The sequence below is a fragment of the Xenopus tropicalis genome, chromosome 9 (assembly GCF_000004195.4).
Source record: "Xenopus tropicalis strain Nigerian chromosome 9, UCB_Xtro_10.0, whole genome shotgun sequence".
Lineage (NCBI taxonomy): Eukaryota > Metazoa > Chordata > Amphibia > Anura > Pipidae > Xenopus > Xenopus tropicalis.
The window spans coordinates 22786187-22807148 of NC_030685.2; the positions used below are offsets into that span (position 1 = coordinate 22786187).

Genomic DNA, 20962 nt, shown 5'->3' on the forward strand with positions numbered 1-20962 from the left:
TACCAGCAGTTTAATGTCAAATTCATTTCTCAACCGATGGAAGATAATATTACAAATGGGAGCACTCTACTACCAAAATATATTATTACAGAAATCTGAACAGACAGGTCTTTGTGATATATAAATCTGTACATCTTATATTTCTGTGTATGTAGTTATATATATATATTGTGTATTGTTTCCAATGCCATTGCATGTAAACTGCATGTAAAAGTTTTCATGACGAATTGGACGATGGGTAACTATAAAACTGTAATGCTTGCTATGTTAAACTCAATAATGGAACTTGGGCAATGAAACTGGGTAAAATAGACAGACTGCATAAAATAAACAATGTTTTCAATATAGTTAGTTAGGCAAAAATGTAATCTATAAAGGCTGGAGTAGGCAGATATCTAACATAATCACCCGAACACTACTTCGTCCTTTACAGCTCTCTAAGCTGTCAGCAGTCAAACCAATCAGTGACTTAAGGGGGGCCATATGGAACATAACTGCTCAGTTATTTTGTATTTGAATCTGACCTACGTGCTCACAAACTAACTGAACTGTTATGTCCCATGTGCCCCCCCTAAAGTCACTGACTAAATAAGAGAGCAGAAAGCAGGAAGTAGTGTTCTGGCTATTATGTTAAACATCTGCTCACTCCAGCCTTTATAGATTACATTTTTGCCTAACTATATTACAAATATTTTTATTTTGCGCAGTTTCATTTTACTCTGAACTGTTCCTTTTGGTGACGGGGTCAGGTGCAGACCACGCAGCCACCACTCCACCCCTCCTCCGGATGCAGTTTTCACAGCCAATTCACACCGATGTGAGCACCTGCCAGGCCCTGAAGGGGTGCATGCCTGGGTGCCCTCCGGTAGTTCCACCCCTGGTTCAGCTGACAGTGATGGCCATGCATGCTGATATCTTAATAATCGATATCTTAATAAAGCAGTGGTTGGCACCAACCATTCACTATGGACACAGCCCAACTGCTTTTAAACACAGGTAATGAGAGGGAGTCTCACAGTAAGAAATGTCCAAACAATGGAATCTGCAGAACCCATAATAAGTACAACTGCCATCAAGGAAGGCCACTTAGCCAGACCCCATGCTAGTGTACTATCCATAAAACTTAAATAAAATGGAGGCTTTTAGTGTGAACACACCTTTTTTTGTAATTTGCACGTAGCGATATATATACTGTATTTTCCATACACAGTTATTCTATACTGTTACAGCTGATGCTTTGCAGCTATCTACTGAAAAGTATCATTGCAGCCTATATTCCCCTTCCAGCAATGGCAAACAATGGTGCATTGAAGAAGAATCATCTGAAATGTATCTGCATTTAAGGATATACTTTGAGAGGAAAACCCTCCCATTGAGTTCATAGCGGTACTATAATCTCTGGCTGGAAATGAATCGCTTGAAATCTTATCCAAAAACAATAACTGTGGGAGTTTCTCATAGTTTTACAACTGGGCCACAGAAATACTCTGGCCCGCAATGCACTTTAAACTGTCTCACGTGCAGGACTCACGGCACCTGATCTGGTATCCAGGTTCTTCTTGTACAATTACTTATACCCGAAAACATGGGTTCATAATCAGAGAAAGTTCCAGACCAAGTTGGTGGGCCAGGACATTTTAATAGCCACATTTCTCCTTGAAAAGAGTGCAGCAATTTAAAATGCCTGTGTGTCCTTCTCACATACATTTTTAAATTAGAAAGTTGGAATATTGCTAGTCTCCCTTATGGAGATCTCCGGTGTATCCAATTCCGTCCTTGATTTGAACTGAAGAAGCCACTTGGATGAGTGGTGAAATGTTTTCAAGAAAAAACTCAGAAACATCCAGTTGTTTTAGACTTAATTGTACAGGTATCGGGCCCCTTATCCGGAAACCCATTATCCAGAAAGTTCTGAATTACGGAAAGGCCATTTCCCATAGACTCCATTTTAATCAAACAATTCACATTTTTAAAAATTATTTCCTTTTTCTCTCTAATAATAAAATTGTACCTTGTACTTGATCCCAACTAATATATAATTACCCCTTATTGGGGCAGAACAGTCCTATTGGGTTTATTTAATGGTTAAATGATTCCCTTTTCTCTGTAATAATAAAACAGTACCTGTACTTGATCCCAACTAAGATATAATTACCCCTTATTGGGGCAGGACAGCCCTATTGGGTTTATTTAATGGTTAAATGATTCCCTTTTCTCTGTAATAATAAAACAGTACCTTGTAATTGATCCCAACTAAGATATAATTAATCCTTATTGGATGCAAAACAATCCTTTTGGGTTTAACTACTGTTAATAAAATATAAATAATTTTTATTAGCAGACTTAAGGCAGGAGATCCGAATTACGGAAAGACCCCTTATCCAGAAAACCCCAGGTCCCGAGCATTCTGGATAATGGGTCTCATACCTGTACTAGATACTATACTGTATATCTAGACCTGGATGAATGAGAATCTTCATAGACAACTTCTAAACCATTTTGCTTATCAACATCATCGCTCTATTCACATCTATGCCAACCTAAGCCAATCCATTGTGACCCCCTAACCTTTATGGTGACCTTACCTCTCATATATAAATCATAATTTACATTGTTGGGTCAGACTCTTTTCATCCCCCAAAAATCTGCCCCAGTAGGCGTGGGTCTTTGTGGCCTTTCCACAAATCTAAAACTCCTTACTATAAAGTTTGAGTTGTCACAATGAAGTGGTCAAAAGCTGAACATGAAGCCCTGAAATTTTGTTTGTTGCCCTTCACTGCTTTTCCGAGTAGAAAGAGGTAAAGGGGTAGAGTTTCCCTACCCTCCCATGAATCTGCAGTATATCCTTGTTACTGGAATCAACCAGGGCTAATTGCCTCAGTAATCATGCATGCATAGCCAAGCAAAAGACTCCATGCAGGGGAGTAACTGCAAAGGAAGCAGACCCTGCGTTTGCAGAAGGCCATGTAGTGTAGGGGGCCCAGTAAGGTCTAGATAAATTAGCAATTTCAATATATCTTGAAAGAATAGGTCATCTTACCAATGGTTTAGGGCCCTAAATTAAATTTGCTGTTGGGCACAGTAACATATAGTTAAGTCACTGACATTTGTCTGATGAGACCCAAAATGCTAAATAAGTCCCACAACTCAAATGACAATAGTCTGTATTGCTAAGCAGAAGTCGGGGAAACAACTGAAAAATGCATTGGCCCTTGTAAAGCGCCAAATACAAACACTGAAGTATATTGTTGAATAGAGGGTGTGGAATTAAGAAACTGAAGGTCACTAAGGACATAGCTGCTTAGATAAAAGGCCCAGAACAAATTTGTCACTGGGGCCCCTGGCCTCTAGCTACACCCTTGAGTATAATGAAAAATGACTTCACCCTTCACAAAGATCCCTTCCAATATTAGAAAGAGAGTATAAAGAGGATCACAAATAAGCATTTGCAGAGAGATTACACTCCACTCACTTTTTATACGTTACCTGCAGTTTAATATCAAATTAATTTCTCCTCCGACAGAAGATACTATTACAAATAACCAGTGAGAAATCTACTGTCAAAGTATTTTATTACAAAAATCAGAATCTTCGCAATAACATTTTAAATATGATGAAATCAAGTACAGACAGGTCTTTGTAATATATAAATCTGTATGTCTTAAAAAAATCTATTTCTGCGTATGTATTGACATATATATATGTATTTGTTTTTTTATTGTGCAGGAAATCCATGTCCCAAATATCCAATGACATTTTATGTGAACCAAGAGTGGTATGCCCACGAGCCTTGCTCCACGGCCTTATAGCAATCTGGATAGCGGGTACATTTATTGCTGTAATGTTACAGATTGCTAAGTTCCAATGACACCTTAATTGATGGCCATGCATGTTGATCTCGAAAGTTGAGCACTGACGTCTTGATAAGGCCGTGGTTGATACCAGTCCTTCTTCATGTTGGGGTTGCCACTTATTGAGTAGCAGCATCATAGTATGTGCACAGCACAAGTGTCTTTTAACACACAGATAATGAGATGGAGCCACATAGTAAGCAATGTCCCAGCCCTTGGGCTCCTGAACCCTTTAGTAAAGCACAGCTTTTAAAAAATCCTTCAGTTGACTGGCATGATTAAGAGAAGGCAAATATTTGGAAACAGAAGAAAGACTACAGCAACACATTTACATCAGACCATAATTGCTACCTTATAAAACATTAGTCAGAGGACCATGCTACAGTTGCAACCACTGACTTCTGAGGTTGGTCAAAGTGGTTGTGGCACATTGTGAGGGATACAGACCATAAACAAGTCCATAGAGACCTATATTCAAGCACCAAAAGATACCACGTCAGCAAGATCACCTCTCGGCAATGTTCTAAGTTTGAAGAATTCCTGCTGAGCATGGTGAGTGCAACACTTATTATTATAAAGTGTCTAGGCAGTAGGAGTTTCTAATGTAGAGATTGAAGCTTCTCTCCACAAAGTGAATACTTAGAATCTTTCTACATCATCATCATCAGAGTCCATTGTCTCCAAATGAAAAGCAGAGTGTATCCGTAAAGTGTTGTACTTTGGAGGTGGAGTTCTTGGCACTTGTGAGTCCTGGGGCTGAGGAAGCTGTAGAGCAGAATTAAAGGTAGGGGGGTCTTCTTCCCCAAGGCTGATGGGGTTGTCAACACAGAGTGGGTTGTCATGCCCAGCCATGGCTGGTACAGGGATTTCAGGGAAATCTTCTTCTTGATTATCTTTGCGATGCTTCCACCAGTTGCAAAGCTTGCGCCATTGTTGTCTCAGGACAACCCAAAATGAGTCAATAAAGAAAACTTCAACAATCTCAAGCACGCAGATCATAGAACAGCTCATCCACAGGCCAAGCTGCCCTCCAAAATTTGAGAGCAGAGTTACAATCTGTAAGGATAAATGAGAAGTTGAACATTGCCGATATATGCACATCATAAATACGTACAACATGAAGGAGGCTGCCAAGGCTGAAGCCCAGAAGAACATTTCTGAAAATAAGTTGTGGGAGTTGCTAAAACCGTTTGGTAAAAGTCAACTTTGAATAAATCTTATATCTTTATATATGGTGCATAGCGATGTCATGAATTATAATCAGTGTTCAGTGATGTAACTTCTGTCACATGACTCACTTTAACTTGTGTATAATAATAAATAATGTACCCCCTGTTGTAAAATATGATGATAATAGAAATTGTCTGATGTTCCATGGTTATGGAACTCCTCAATGACTTATAATATCCATATATTTTAAAATAGGGGGTATTTTATTCACTATATTATGCCTTCAAAGGTTATAGGCTGCCATCAGGCACAGAAGAGGCAAGGCACTAAACATACCACACCTTCTTACAAATGAAGTATAAGACCTTTATGTCAATGAGTGAAGCTACTGGTGAAAACACTTACATTGTATGTAGGACTTTCAGATATGGATCTGCTATTTAGGTCCTGGTAGAATATATTAAGATTTGCTAGGTCATTCCTGTATAGAAATAAGAAATAAATCAGTCTAAAACCAGATAAATTCTGTGTTCATATTTGTCAAAATATGTTTTACCATATAGATAGTGAGTGAGAAAGGCAAAAGATTCAGGTATATGCTGTATATTCTCTTATATTCTCCAAATATTCTCGTTTCGTATCATGAAAAGCCCTTTAGAGTATGTCATCCATTATACAAACTGACTTTTTATACTGAAAGCAGATGATGTATGGATTTTTTCAGTAAATCAAGGGGCAACCCATGTGTGTAAAACTAAAGCCTAGTACAGCCGGCAGGTATTCTGTCATATTTGGCTGCTGTCTCATTGAGGTGTTTGGATGACAGTACATTTTGCTGTATTTAAGTAGGCAGTGTGTTACATTTTACTCATGCAGCTATACATCTAATAAAGACTTAGTGGCTTAACTCCATGGCTCCATGCCCCCAAGCAATAAAATCTAGGGGGAGGGGCCTGGTGTGCACAGCCACGCCTTACCTGGCTTACCCTACCTACCGACTAGCCTCTCCGCTCACGTGCCCTGCTCCCTGTCCTCTCACAGGTATGAGAGCAGCTGGGGAGGGCGGCTTTCTGTACTGCTATAGAGGAAATAGACCCTGCAGTTTGGGCACCCCCCCAGGGGCTGCTTCCTCTATAGCCCATGGTCTTACTGTGCATATACTGTTAAAGTAAGCACTAATAATATACAGGTATAGGACCCATTATCCAGAATGCTCGGGACCAAGGGTATTCCGGATAAGGGGTCTTTCCGTAATTTGGATCTCAACACCTTAAGTGTACTAAAAAATCAATAAAACATTAGTTAAACCCAATAGGATTGTTTTGCATCCAATAAGGATTATTTATATCTTAGTTGGGATCAATTCCAAGGTACCGTTTTATTTCTACATAGAAAAAGGAAATCAGTTTTACAATTCTGAATTATTTGATTATAATGGAGTCTATGGGAGACGGGCTTTCCGTAATTCGGAGCTTTCTGGATAATGGGTTTCCGGATAAGGGGTCCGATACCTGTATATATATATATATATATATCACCTTAATAGCCTCTCTTAACTCTTTAAAACTTACTTGGTAAGATTTTTGTTTAGTTTCTCCCCCAGTTCCCAAGACAGAACTCGCAGCATCCATTGCTGTGGAAGCAAAACAAAATAGAAATGCACTTATTAATATGGGAAATCTCTATTACTAAGGGCAATGGTAGCAAACACACCTTTTATTACATACATTCATTAAAACCTTGTGTAATCTCAATGGAAATGTGTTATAATTACAGAATAAGAGAATAGAACAGTCTTGTTCAAACCATGCAAGCCAATTAGTTTGCAAACTCGGAATAGAAACTGTTTTCAGGAATGCTTGGGACCTGGGCTTTATAGCTTTCTGTAATGGTGGTACAGGTATGGGATCTATTATCCAGAATGCTTGGGACCTGGGGTTTTCCGGATAAGGGATCTTTCCGTAATTTGGATCTCCAAGTCTGGTAAAAAATCATTTAAATAATAAGGATTGTTTTGCCCCCAATAAGGATTAATTATATCTTAGTTGGGATCAAGTACAGGTACTGTTTTATTATTACAGAGAAAAGGGAATCATTTAACCATTAAATAAACCCAATAGGGCTGTTCTGCCCCAATAAGGGGTAATTATATCTTAGTTGGGATCAAGTACAGGTACTGTTTTATTATTACAGAGAAAAGGGAATCATTTAACCATTAAATAAACCCAATAGGGCTGTTCTGCCCCCAATAAGGGGTAATTATATCTTAGTTGGGATCAAGTACAGGTACTGTTTTATTATTACAGAGAAAAGGGAATCATTTAACCATTAAATAAACCCAATAGGGCTGTTCTGCCCCCAATAAGGGGTAATTATATCTTAGTTTGGATCAAGTACAGGTACTGTTTTATTATTACAGAGAAAAAGTAAATCATTTTCAAAAATTAGAATTATTTGCTTATAATGGAGTCTATGGGAGATGGCCATTCCGTAATTCTTGGATAACAGGTTCCCGGATAACAGATTCCATACCTGTACAGTATGCTACTAAAATTAATTCCAAACAATTGATGTGTTGCCATTGACATGGATTTCTGTTAGCTTAGTTACTATCAGGTACATTTTAAACAAGGCCTCCCTTGTAGCTTTAGTCATAAAAGTTGTACAAAGTACAGAGTAAGAAGGGAACAAGTTAAAAAACCCGTGACCAACATAAAATAACTGAAGAACCCATGCAGAACGTACCTCGGAGTTTAAAGAGGGCCACTTAGCCAGACTCCGTGTTAGCGTCCATTCCTTGAAACTGAAATACCAAAGAACACACTTTTTAAAATAATTTATATGTAATACAGCCTTCTCCATGCCCAGGTTTTCAATGCATTCTAATGGACTAGAACTATTTATTCACCATTATATAATATATATTCCCCTTACAGTAATGGTAAAAAATGGTGCATTGAATAAGAAAGTTGTTAGCGTTCAGTCATATATTTTAAGAAATAAAGACACCCATTCATTGAGTTCATAGACTTTCTGATGATGGTGTTAAAATTTCAGGCTGGAAATGGATCTCTTGAAATCCTATCCAAGAAAAATAACTGCAGGGAGTTTCTGGTAGTTGTAGAAGCGGGACACCCGTAGGTGCCTAATGCACTGTCTCACCTGCAGGACTCACGACATGCGCTCTGGCATCCCAGCTCCTCTTGCACAAATTGCTTATATAGTTTGAAGTAGCAGTAAACTGTAAATTAGATCATGAAAAGAAGTTAATTAGCAGGCTGACAAAGTGTGGTGTGATCCACTTTTATTAGGGCTATGACACACTGAGCTACTTGTAGCCAACTACTTGTTGCAGCTACAAAACTCCAGAAATCCCCTGCCAAAGACAATACTGAGAACTGTATCTGCTAAGGGCTCTGGCACACGGGGAGATTAGTCGCCCGTGACAAATCTCCCTGTTCGCGGGCGACTAATCTCCCCGAGTTGCCATCAGTTGCCATCCCACCGGCGAATGGCACACGCGGTGGCGCGATTTCGGCAAGTCGCCGAAAATGCCTCGCGAGGCAACTTTGGCGATTTGCCGAAATCGCCTGCGCAGCGTGTGCCATCCCACCGGCGACTTACATTTTTGCTGGTGGGATGGCACCCCGTGTGCCAGAGCCCTAAAACACACACAGAGACAATTATAAGTATTTTCTATTTTGTAGCCAGGACAAGTAGTTGGCTACTTGATTACTTGATTACTTTCAAAATTACTGATGGCATGGAGCTTCAGTGCCACTTCCAACAGTCAGCATAAGATAAATACCCCCGCCCCCCAATTATTTCACTTTCCAGGTTTCACCTTCTCTTTTTCTGAGCTGCAGAATATGCATTTTTATCAAGTGACCCAGACCCTATAAAGAATATGGTCACCCGATGGCTGCCTATCTGCTGATAAATTTCCAGAACATGGGGTGCCAGCCAAGGCTAGACTGGGATTTAAAATAGGCCCTGGCATTCCAAGTACACGGAGGCCCAAACAGCCCCCCAGCAGCACAATAAATAGTGACTGTCTTGTATCTTACAAATCGCCAGTCCAAGCCTGGTGCCAGCAACATGCCTTCTGCTCTACAAACCAGCAGTAGAAAGACCCAAAGAAAAGAAGATATAGGTATTATGCTGCATGCTATTCTTATATCACTCCATTATATTAGTCTCTGTAGGATAATAACAATTCTACAGTCAAGGTGGTCCCTTTCACGTCCCTAGGATGTGAAAACAACATCCGAAGGGGGCTGACATTACAGTAGTACGAGAGCCATACATGCCTACGGCCTGCACCTAGTCGCTAGTTCTGTACATCCTACTATGTATAAATAGCTTGTTTTCCCCAGGCCAGCAACCATAAACAGACTGGGCTAGTACTCTCAATTAGCATGCCACTTACTCCAGCTGGGATACTCTTCGTAGTTGCAATACTTTGCACCATTGGGCAAGGGTTGGTCATAATGAGCACAGCCACACGTGCGAACCATCTCTCTTTGAAAGCAGGAGTTCAGGCAGATCTGCAACAGGAAACAGGGTGCATAACAACCATCAATATATATCTCTGGGATCATTTTGTCTGTCCATCTTTGTGTCTATCTTGTGCCCTAACGGAAAGCTATGTTTCCAACCACCCAATAAGTTAAAAACAAGACGATATTAGAATAAAATGGAGATTTACCTGGAGAGTATATTTTTTACTATACAGGTTTTCAACCGAGACATCACTCCCATCCATGGTGCAGTCACTGTATGGGTCGCTCAGCTTTGTAGATTCAGTCTACAATTAAAATGGCACACTGATTAGCAGACTGTCATATAGATGATTTTAGCACTGGATTAGTTTTGTCACAGAAAAATGCTCTGCAAAATCTGCATGGACCAATCAAAAAGGCTGCAAGTAGGCAACATGGAAAGGCTTTCCTTGTCCATTAAAGCAAAGATTCCCAACCTTGTAAGCCACACTCAGATGTAAAAAGTGTTGGACAACATAAGCTTGAAAGAAGTTGTTTTGTGGATGCCAAATAAGGACTGTGATTGGCTATTTGGTAGCCCCATGTGCACTCATGGCCTGCAGGAGGTTCTGCTTGGAGTAAAAATGTGTCTCTGTGCTTCCAAAAGTTGTCTCCAAGCCAGAAGTTTAAAAATCGGCAACTACTGAGGCCACTGGGAGCCACAAGGGGTGGTAAACAACATGCTCACAAGCCACTGGTTGGGGATCACTGCATTAAAGCAACACTGCACAATAGAACCAAGTCCTTTAGTGCTAGCAGCCCAACTGATGCAAAAAGATCCTTCACTGAGAATCCTGCCTGCTCTATTTTGACTAATGTAGCCCTAGTAGGGGCCCAGTACTCACCAGTTGCATCCCTATTGAAGTCTCCGTAGCAGTTTCAAGTTCTGTGCCCAAATCTTCAATAAAGGGATATTCATCCTGGTCATGCACCAGTATCTTGGCCCCTGCTGCTGTGGACAAGTAAGGGTTGTATTCATCCTCGTCAATGTAAAGGACAACTTTGAGTCCTGCAAGAGAGATGGGCTGTAAATAATATGACACCATAAAGCACAGATCAGTTGGAAGTGTATAATATTTATTGTCTTCTCACCATATTCCGCTCCACCCATAGAAGAAACAAGTAAATTTCCCCTCTCTGCGCTGTTAAAGGTATAGCAGTTTCCGTACAAGGGGTGATGGAAGAGGGTGAAGTTCCTGTGGCCAAAATAAATACATTTTTAATATTAATATTGCTATAAAGTTAAACAATCCCTTCTTTTTTACCCTGTACACCTACATTCCACATGAATTGCAGTAATATGTATTGCAGTCATATGGTGATGCTGAAAAGGGGTGTAAAACTGACTTGTACTAACAGCTAACCCTGAATAGGAAGCTAGGCACCCCCAAATTGGGCTAGACTCTTAAGCACCCACTGACCCTGGAGAAAAACATTATTGAACGTTATTGCTTTAAGAATCCAATAAGATATTACAGGACTACAGTTGCCCCATGTGTCATTATATGCTGAAGGCTGTTACAAGTTAAGAATGAAATTTCAGAACAAGACATTTTTACTGGGTGGAAGAAGTAGAAGGAAAGTCTTAAGCTACTAACCGGGCATCACAGGACAGGCCATCAAAAAAGCAAGTGACTATCAACTCATCAGCTTTGTAGCCCATAGCGATCTTGTCTTCCATGGAAATTTTAGCAAGGACGTTGGTGTAGTGCAGACGATACCACTCTTGGATGGCGTTGACTCCAGAGCTGAAGGTGAATATGGTGCAATCAGAGCTGTTGTTGGGGTCACACTGGATAAAATAATACAAAATGAGATGTGGTGATCTATGTGGAACATATTAGGACATTAAATAGGTACTGAGCAATGCAATAATAGACAATTATAGAGACGGCAAACCAAATGGCTGTTGGGGGGGGGCAGATAATTGAAGGTCTCTCTCTCTCTCTATATATATATACTGTATAGTAAGAGAGAGAGAGAGTGAAAGAGAGAGATATTTGCGAGAAACAGATCATCAGTCTTTAAGGGTTGAGGGATTTTGCTGTGAGACCCAGCACCTTCTATTAAGGTGGAACTATCTAGAAAATGATATAATAATATGTGCAGACACCAAATAAAATTTGTTGCACCAGAGAGAACACCCTCAAACCCTGTGCGTCTCACCACACCCTTTGAAACTATATCAAAGTCAAGATATCAAGGTTCTTCTGCATCTTCTTCCTTCTGATAGGTATTACTTTTTGTGTCATAGATACTTTTAGGAGGCTTCTCCAGTTGTAACCAATATGGATTAATCTAAGTTACCAACAAATCCTGACTGCTCTATTCCCATCAATTTATAGTGAAGGAATCCGGACACTTACCAGTTTGAAGCCCACCATATTTCCAGGATCTTGAACTGATTCTGCATCTCTGTGTATGACCTTGGCACTCATTCGGGTCCTCTTTTTGGTTTTAAGGTCACTTACAACCAGCTGGTTGCCTTGGACACTCTCCAGTCGATATAGGGGAATCTGTTTGATGAATATGTCTGTAGAGTTCTCATCGACCTCCACGTCGCGCTTACTGCGGACCAGAGGCTCAGTGAATCCGTAAATGTTTTTAAGAGTCTGGCTGGTTTCCCTTTCGAGTGCAGACAAGCGATCTTTTATTTTACTGTAACTGTAGGGCATAAGCAAGAACAATTCTGAATTAGAACCAAAAATTATTTTTTGTGGGTACCAAATGCAAAGTATAGGGCATCTGGCGGGTTTACTGTTCTGTGCAGAAGGGAACATGTGGTGGTGTGGTAAACTGTGATAACGTACCCCAGGCTAATGGATTCTATAAGGAAGAAGCTCACTTGCCCTGGGCAGAAGGTTAGCAATTTGGTTCACTGTGGGGTTCCCCTTTAAATGGGATAATGCAGGTGAAACTGATCTAATCGACAAGGGCCCAGTGCCAGGATCTTCCATGTTTTCCCTCTAGAATTTTAATGTCTTTCCCAGAATGCTCCATTAAAAAAATATATCAATACATATATACATCTGGTAGTAGCATGTTGGTTAGTAAGTGAAGCACAAAATAATAGAGATCTAGCCCCATCTAACCCCATTTGGGTTATAATGATCCAGTCCTGGAGTTTTAAAAAAACAATTTTTCTTTACTCCAAATTGGAACGTGAAATAAGGTCTCTAAATTGTCCTGTGCGGATCAGTACAACCCTAATAACATGGGCTTAGTTGACTTCCCTGAAGTATTGATGGACTTTCTAGACTGGAGTTCTTTGACTACTGACAACAAGTGCTACAAGAAACCAATTTCAGACATATTCCCACTTGATTACAGGGAACAAATGACACCGCTTGTTCTAATTCTTTGCTGCTTAGGAATGTCCTTAAATGTTGACTTTATAAGGCTGGGCAAATAAGTTGCTTTAATTTCTTTATTTGCAGTAAGAAGGGGAAATCAGAAATGCCAGAAGCAGTAATTACATTATAGAAATTGATCCACTTATCCTAATAAAAGATGAGCAGCATTCTGATTTATAAATTGGGGTGGGTTTTGTGCTTCCCTGGTGAAGTCGCTTTATGGTCGACATGCCCCAGTTCACTTGGTTTTTGTTTTTAGTTTATAACATTGTTTGGTCAGGTTAAAGGTGGTGTGTGGATTGCTTTGTTGTATTTAGGACAGAATAAATTGATCTGATTGAAAGTGAATGGGACCTGTGGCCCTTCTTAGTCTGGAATCTACCAATGCCTCCTCCATGCTTAACAGATGAAATTTTCTGCCTGGACTGGTGAAACGCAAATGTGATTTTATGGGATTCCAGGATGGATCTTTCCCATGAGGTACTTCTATCTTTCTAGGCAGATAGGCAATAAAGTAAAAACTGGACATATGCAGCCATACTTAAATAATCTTACCAACTGACCTCCAGCTATGCTAGCCATGCATGTAATGCACATGTAGGGGGGGGCAAGAAAGTGCTATTGCGTCATACAGTATGTATAAATGGATGTTCCACTGATCTGACCAAAATTACTACAAAAATAAAAAAAGGACTGATAAATGATATATCCTGGCCCCAATGTTATGGGTTATTCTTTTCGGGAATATGATGGCCATGTTTCCTTATTTTTAGTGCCTGCCTAGTTTTATATTCTGGAAAATACATAGTAAGCTTTTATGTCTATATGAAACCTGCCTAAATGCTAGTTGATCCAGGGGAAGGCATCTGAAGCCTCTCTAATTTGCCGCAAAGGGGAAAAAATTCCTTCTTGACTCCAAGATGGCAATCGGACCAGTCCCTGGATCAACTTGTACTAAGAGCTATCTCCCATAACCCTGTATTCCCTCACAGGGTCGGACTGGGCTGCCGGGACACCGGGAAAAATCCCGGTGGGCCCCGGCCCTAGTGGGCCCCAGCGGCCCAGTCCGACCTTTGCCGGCGCTCCCCGCTACTGACTGTTCCTCCCCGACGCGTTCAATTTATACGCGCTCGGGGAGGACGTCAGGCGGGGGCCCTTCGGGGGGGTTAGGGGGCGCGGCTGGGGCACCTGCAGGACCCCTGGGGCGGGAGCCCCGGTGGGCCCTGCACCCCCCAGTCCGACCCTGTTCCCTCACTTGTACTGAGAGCTATCTCCCATACCCCTGTATTCCCTCACTTGTACTGAGAGCTATCTCCCCTACCCCTGTATTCCCTCACTTGTACTGAGAGCTATCTCCCCTACCCCTGTATTCCCTCACTTGTACTGAGAGCTATCCCCCCTACCCCTGTATTCCCTCACTTGTACTGAGAGCTATCCCCCCTACCCCTGTATTCCCTCACTTGTACTGAGAGCTATCCCCCCTACCCCTGTATTCCCTCACTTGTACTGAGAGCTATCTCCCCTACCCCTGTATTCCCTCACTTGTACTGAGAGCTATCTCCCCTACCCCTGTATTCCCTCACTTGTACTGAGAGCTATCTCCCCTATCCCTGTATTCCCTCACTTGTACTAAGAGCTATCTCCCATACCCCTGTATTCCCTCACTTGTACTGAGAGCTATCTCCCCTACCCCTGTATTCCCTCACTTGTACTGAGAGCTATCTCCCCTATCCCTGTATTCCCTCACTTGTACTAAGAGCTATCTCCCATACCCCTGTATTCCCTCACTTGTACTGAGAGCTATCTCCCCTACCCCTGTATTCCCTCACTTGTACTGAGAGCTATCTCCCCTACCCCTGTATTCCCTCACTTGTACTGAGAGCTATCTCCCCTACCCCTGTATTCCCTCACTTGTACTGAGAGCTATCTCCCATACCCCTGTATTCCCTCACTTGTACTGAGAGCTATCTCCCCTACCCCTGTATTCCCTCACTTGTACTGAGAGCTATCTCCCATAACCCTGTATTCCGTCACTTGCTAAAAAGCCATCCAACACCTTCTTGAAGCTATCTTCTTAATATGTTCCCTGGCCATTGTATTATGCTACAGGCTGGTCCTCACCCTCTGTGTCTTATTTCAGGGAACACAACCCCAAAACCAAAGCACAAGACCACCATTAAAGGTGCGAGTTTGGGGTGCTACAATCACACGGATGTTTGGCCTTTCTCCAGTTAATGTTTGATTGAGACATGTTTATTTCACAACTGGCAGCTGGATAGCTCACTGTTACTGATGACTATGGAGAAGGTGTATTGCCCTTCACAAAAGCAATTAATGTGATAAGTTGCAAGTTATGTCTTTCTGTGTATAATAAACTATATAGAGAGACAGGCAGATTACATATAGAAATAGAAAGAGACATCCAGCAGATTATATTTATGATAATAGGGTGTGATGGAAAGTCATATATATACATGGTTAAAATATTGGGCAGTATATAAATGTGTGTATAAACAGGTAAGACTGGTTGCTATAATGTTCTATAAATATATATACAGACACAAACACAAAGGCTGGCATTATACTGAAACCTAAATGACTAGAGAGAGAATTACTGGAGCCACAAGGCAGGAGAGGAGCAGAACTCACCTGTAGGGGTTCAGGTTACAGATGGTGACAGCGGGGAAGACCAGTTTCTGGAATGTGACAGTAATAGAGGCGCTAACGCTATAGTAGGACATCAGGAGCAGCGCACACTGCCAGAAGATTAGCGCCACGGCGCACAGGGTCAGCACAATCCATATCCACCTGCGCAGCCGTCCCTTAGATACAACGATCCTCCGGCACCCATGGGTGTTAGTGTTCAGGCAGTACCATTGCATCAACTCGTACAGGGTGGGGGCTTGCGGGCCGGTCACCGGCAGGTTCTTCTTCAGCTTCTGCGTCAGCTTCTTCCCACTTTTAGACATGACGGACCTGCGGCAGAACAGCAGTGCGTTTTAATCGCAAGGCACTGAAGCGCACATTCAGCCCAAGGTGGCCAGAAACAAATTCCAGAGATAAATTCCCAAATAAATCTTGACGATCGCTTGTTGGAACGCAGCAAAGCTTACGAAACTATAGGTAGAATTAATATGGAATGGAACAAGTCGGTGCGCAAAAGAGAAATGGATATGTATGAACGATATCAATTGCGCGTCGCTTATCCCTGAAATCCCGACTGTAGGTTCTGCTCAATAAATGATACTCTGTGCGCCTTGCATGACAATCTAAACAAGTGACATCGGAAATATTTAGCCCAGATTTAATACAGCATCATGACAAATGCTGTCGCCAAGCTATTTATGATTCATTTCTTTTAAAAGGCGTTTAAGGTAAGGCGGTGACTCTCAAAACAGAGCACTTAATGTATATCCTTATATATATAGGGAATTGGACGCCCCTGTAGTATCCAAATTAAGAAACCATCGATAATGAATACAAATCTTGGAGTTAATGATAACAGAACTGCAAGGAATTATTCTGCATGCTGCAAGAATGCCAAAAGGGTCCATAATGCTGCGTTGGCACCAATGCATTTTATACACGATAGATTCAGATACATTCGCTAGATAAATGGATTGATAGATACAAGATAAATATGAAAAACAGGTGAATATTAATGCAATATGCATATAAATAAAGCTATATATATATATACATATATATATATAATTATAGGTATATATGTGTGTGTATAATGAACTTATATGTGACATTATATGAGATATATATATATATATATGTCATTATATGAGATATATATGTGACATTATATGAGATATATATATATGTGAGATATATAGAAATAAGTCAGAGGGAGACAGGTTGAATCTATGATTTGGGGGTGTCTCACCTGTCCCAGAGATCTGACTGCATTATCCCTGCTGAATCCCAATATCTCACTTGGCTCACAGCACAGAGATCAATTACAAACGGCTGGCACTACTAACAGAGCGCACCCATTCACTTGCTGGCTCTGGCATGGACTGAGCTCTGCCTCTAACCAGAGGAAGATGCCATGACAAGTAAATTAGATCTGGCACTGTTCCCTCCACCTACACTCCTATCAGCCTGAACTCTGTGTTCTGGGAATAGATCAGGGTTGGCAAGGGAAACCCCATTGGCATTTGCTGCCTGTGGCATTTGGAAGGGTCCATAGGTGCCCAGCGCATTAATCCTCAATCATGGGTATTGTGCAGGGTCTCTGTGTATCTAACTACATGGCACAAACTGAAACTCACTAAGCCATCTGGATTCATGTCTAGTAGAATGGAATATTTAACCCATATACAAATAAACACTGACACTGTAATTGGAAAAGAAAAAAGAAATAAAGAAGAAAGAAAGAAGAAAAAAAAGAAAGAAAGAAAGAAAGAAAGAAAGAAAAAGAAAGAAAGAAAGAAAGAAAGAAAGAAAGAAAGAAAGAAAAAGAAAGAACTGGTGAGGGAGAAAATTACCCATATACAAATAAACACTGACACTGTAATTGGAAAAGAAAAAAGAAGTGGAAAGAATAGAAAAGAAAGAAAAGAAAGAAAGAACTGGTGAGGGAGAAAATTAAATAAATCACAGTAAACACAACATACTGACTCCATACTCATTTGTACTTGGCTGTAAATTGCTACACTTAACAGGAAATATAATGGAACTGGAAATTGTAAAAATGATAAATTGTAGGTTTGAAAAGTAAAATGCATTTAAAAAAAAAAAAAAAAAATATATATATATAGATGTGTAAAGTATATGAGGTCTCACCTGTATAGTTCTAGTACACTAAGGTTAGCTGTACACAAGCTCACAGAGGCTCAAACTAGCATCTAAGATTTTCCTCTTCTTTTTTTAAGTAGTATAGGTCAGTCCTGGGAATTTTCCACCTGCAGGCTGTGGCTCTCTTCATCACTGAAGTCCTTTCTTGGCTGATATTCTATTTAGCTCTGCCTACCTGCTCTGCAGATTTCCATCTCTGCCCTCTCTGCCCATTCTTGCTTCAGTCAAAAAAAAAAAAATCAAACAAAATAACTCCAGGGAAATCGCACTATTAGTATAAAGATGGTCTGACCAGTGCCTGAGCGCCACCTTGTGTCCAGAATACAGAATGAAATCTTTAATGTCTGCTGTTTAGAATTTAAGATGGTTTGGTGTTTTTGTACACAGAAATACTCATGTCGCATTGTTATTGGCTACTATTCAGCATTGTGATTCCAGGATAAAATGAGCTATCTGCATCTCTGTGTCCTTAAATAGGGGGCAGAAGAAATTTTTTAAATGCTACTTAAAGTTCAATTCAAGGGGAGCTGCCAGTATACGCACAATTTATTTTCTCAGTGAAAACCCTCTATATTGAAGGCAGCTGAGGCTAATCACTTTCAGGGCCACTATCAGGGAGGACAGGGGCAAATACCATTAGGGACCTGGTTAAAGTGGTTGATCCAGATAGAGAAGATGTTTGATTATCCTCCCAAACAGCTAGAACTTACAGAGTAATGGGTGAGTTTGGGGTGTGTAGGAGCATATTTGGACGTTTTAGGGCAGAATGGGATAGGATGTATTTGGCCAAGATTTAAAATAAATAAATAAATAAATCTACTAAATAGTTTTCAGACCTGGCCTTGCAGATGGCCAAGGGCAGTGGGTTAATAACCATAATAACTATTGGGCCGGCCCTGCACTCAACTACAGACAGCTCTAGTCCAGTAACAAAGCTAAGCTCTGTGAAGAATATACTGCTTTTCCCTCTAATAAAACCATCCCTTCGGGACAAGTATATATAATGGGGGAGGGCCCTGATGTATTCATGTAAAGTATATAAGTATCATTACATATCTATCATATGTATCCTTATATGTAAATATCATTACATATCTTTTATGCCTTTGAAACTGTTTTCTTCATAGGGCCCACAGGGTAATGGAATGGGATGCTAGCAACCAGAAAGTGTTTTAGAAGACAGAATAGATCAGTAAAGCCCATCTTTATTATATTAGTCAATATTTTTATGAGATTAGGCAAATTATAAATATCTCCCAATATTATATAGTGATATGAAGCTGAATGAAATTTTAAAAGATGGTTGTGTGTCATAGAGCGCCATCTCATGGAGGAATATTAACATCTAAGAAAAATCATTTGAATTGGCTCAGAACAGCGGGTGCATATGGCTGTGGATTAACTTGTTAGGTTAGAGTCAGACTGGGCTGGAAGAACACTAGGAAAAATCCCAGTGACCCAGGCCCGATCCCTGCCAGCAACTTAGGCCCTCCACCCTCACCTCCTCAGAATGGGTTGCAACTAGAAGAACATGATGCAGCACAGTAACGGACTGAGAACCCATGGGCCCACCAGAAAACCTTTCTCCTTTTCTCACCCAACCTCTTTATTCTCCTAGTCTCTTTTTTTTCCTGCTAGCATCTATCCTTCCATCTATTTCTTCTCTTTTTTTCCCATTCAGAAATAGGGAACGACCATGAAACAGGCCAAAGGGTCAGGAGCAGGAGGGCCCACTGACACCTGGGCCCACCGGGAGTTTTCCTGGTATCCTGGAGGGCCAGTCTGACACTGATGCAGCATGTGTGTGTGGGGGGTGGAGGAGGCACACCTGCTGGTTAAGGAGTTTGTGACTGGGGTGGGGTCCTTAATGTGGCAGCCCAATGAGTCCCCAACACTGTGTTAGGTAAAGCAGACCTTTCCTTACTGCCTGCCATAGGACAAGTAGTAAGTACAGGGCTCCACTGCAGCCCACACTCATTTGAGTTCCCTATATTGCAGGTCTAAATGATGCACCCCCACCCGCCCCCATGAATAAATTGCTGCCAAACTCAGGCAGCACTGTATTCATGGTGGGAGGGAAAGTAGGTCTCTGGACTCCATTCAGCTACCAAATCAAGTTGATAAATTATTGAAAAGTCAAATGGATTTAATTTGTTGGACCTTCACCAGCCTAATGGACTGAATTTCATGTGGAATGTAAGTAGTTTTGAATAAATAAGATGGCAGGGAATTGTTGTGGAACTATATCATGTCTCCCGCTTTATTATTGTATTAATATGACACTAGAAATAGAAACTATATCTAAGGTCAATTGATGTTATAGGGTGATTAAATGACCAATTGTAATTCCTCTTAACATTGAATATAGAATCAGTATATGAAAAGTTAATTTTGTGAGTTTGTCAGTTTTTTAAAAATGTTTTGCAGCCAAGAAGAGCAGTGGCCAGGGGGCTGAGGTAAGTGATTATAATCACAGGGGGGGGGTGCCTAACAAATTGACGATGAACACTTTCCCCCACCTTTAATCAAGCTAGGCCAATTCATATAGCTGCATCACCCCATTGAACATTAGAGGTGTTTTGTAATTGTGGTTTATGGTCGGTTTGTAGTCAGTAGGTCTGTATGAATGGGAGCAATAGCAGGGGAAGTGCATGGCATAGTGTTTTGTATGGACCTATGGAGAGTCGACTGGTGGTATCCCTGAAGATAACTGCTAATTGCTATTGTTTTTAGAGTTCTGTGTAGATAGCATTGCCAGACAGGAACCTATATAGTAGCTGTAACATGTCTGGCATCGTTTATTTCTAGTGGCTGCAAATAAGATAATGATAGAGTATTAGGACCAAAGCCGTTAGAGATTCAATTAAAAGACACTCCTGCAGATTTTGGCTAGGGACACATGGGAGATTAATTATGCTTCACCAGCATGGCTCCATATCATCAAACTAGCTCTACTGTGACATTATTGTTGATGTTACAAGAAAAGATTGGTTGTGCTGCAAAGAATAAAGGTGCAGACAGAGCAGATATTTTGCATGACCCGGTCACTGGCCAATACTGGTCACAGGGGATCAGCATCTATTGACTGGGAAATACTGCCGGCAGCATCCCCTCACCATTAGGAAAATGCTATGCCAACATAACAAGCACTAAAGCAAAATAACACTTTTAGAGTGGTTGAGCGTTTCTTTGGTGCCCTGGCGGCAAGTGGGGCAACATTACTCATTTCTGTATTGCA

General features: G+C 40.9%; 1 protein-coding gene across 2 annotated transcripts; it reads right to left on the bottom strand.

Annotated features, from left to right (window-relative positions):
* Positions 1-3555: 3555 nt before the first annotated feature.
* scnn1g (sodium channel, non voltage gated 1 gamma subunit) lies at positions 3556-17894 on the bottom strand. 2 transcript variants are annotated; one of them, XM_004917989.4, is made up of 13 exons: positions 17713-17894; positions 15565-15891; positions 11929-12226; positions 11161-11354; positions 10655-10758; positions 10408-10571; positions 9730-9828; positions 9451-9568; positions 8184-8262; positions 7767-7824; positions 6593-6654; positions 5427-5502; positions 3556-4907 (listed from the first exon to the last, which is right to left on the bottom strand). In XM_004917989.4, the coding sequence occupies exons 2-13, from the start codon at positions 15882-15884 to the stop codon at positions 4491-4493; spliced, it is 1989 nt and encodes a 662-aa protein (XP_004918046.2). In that variant the 5' UTR covers positions 15885-15891; positions 17713-17894; the 3' UTR covers positions 3556-4490. The 2 variants fall into 2 exon arrangements, with proteins under 2 accessions (XP_004918046.2, XP_031749443.1); XM_031893583.1 differs by lacking the exon at positions 17713-17894 and adding an exon at positions 16811-17150.
* Positions 17895-20962: the final 3068 nt, after the last annotated feature.

Bases quoted from the DNA above. Each gene is read 5' to 3' on its own strand.
- scnn1g (XM_031893583.1), bottom strand. From the start codon at position 16,833: ATGCAGTCAGATCTCTGGGACAG. The intron at 15,892-16,810 runs GTGAGACACCCC...GTTCTGCCGCAG, and splicing joins CAGTCAGATCTCTGGGACAG to GTCCGTCATGTCTAAAAGTG. The intron at 7,825-8,183 runs GTGAGACAGTGC...TTGGTATTTCAG, and splicing joins GCATGTCGTGAGTCCTGCAG to TTTCAAGGAATGGACGCTAA.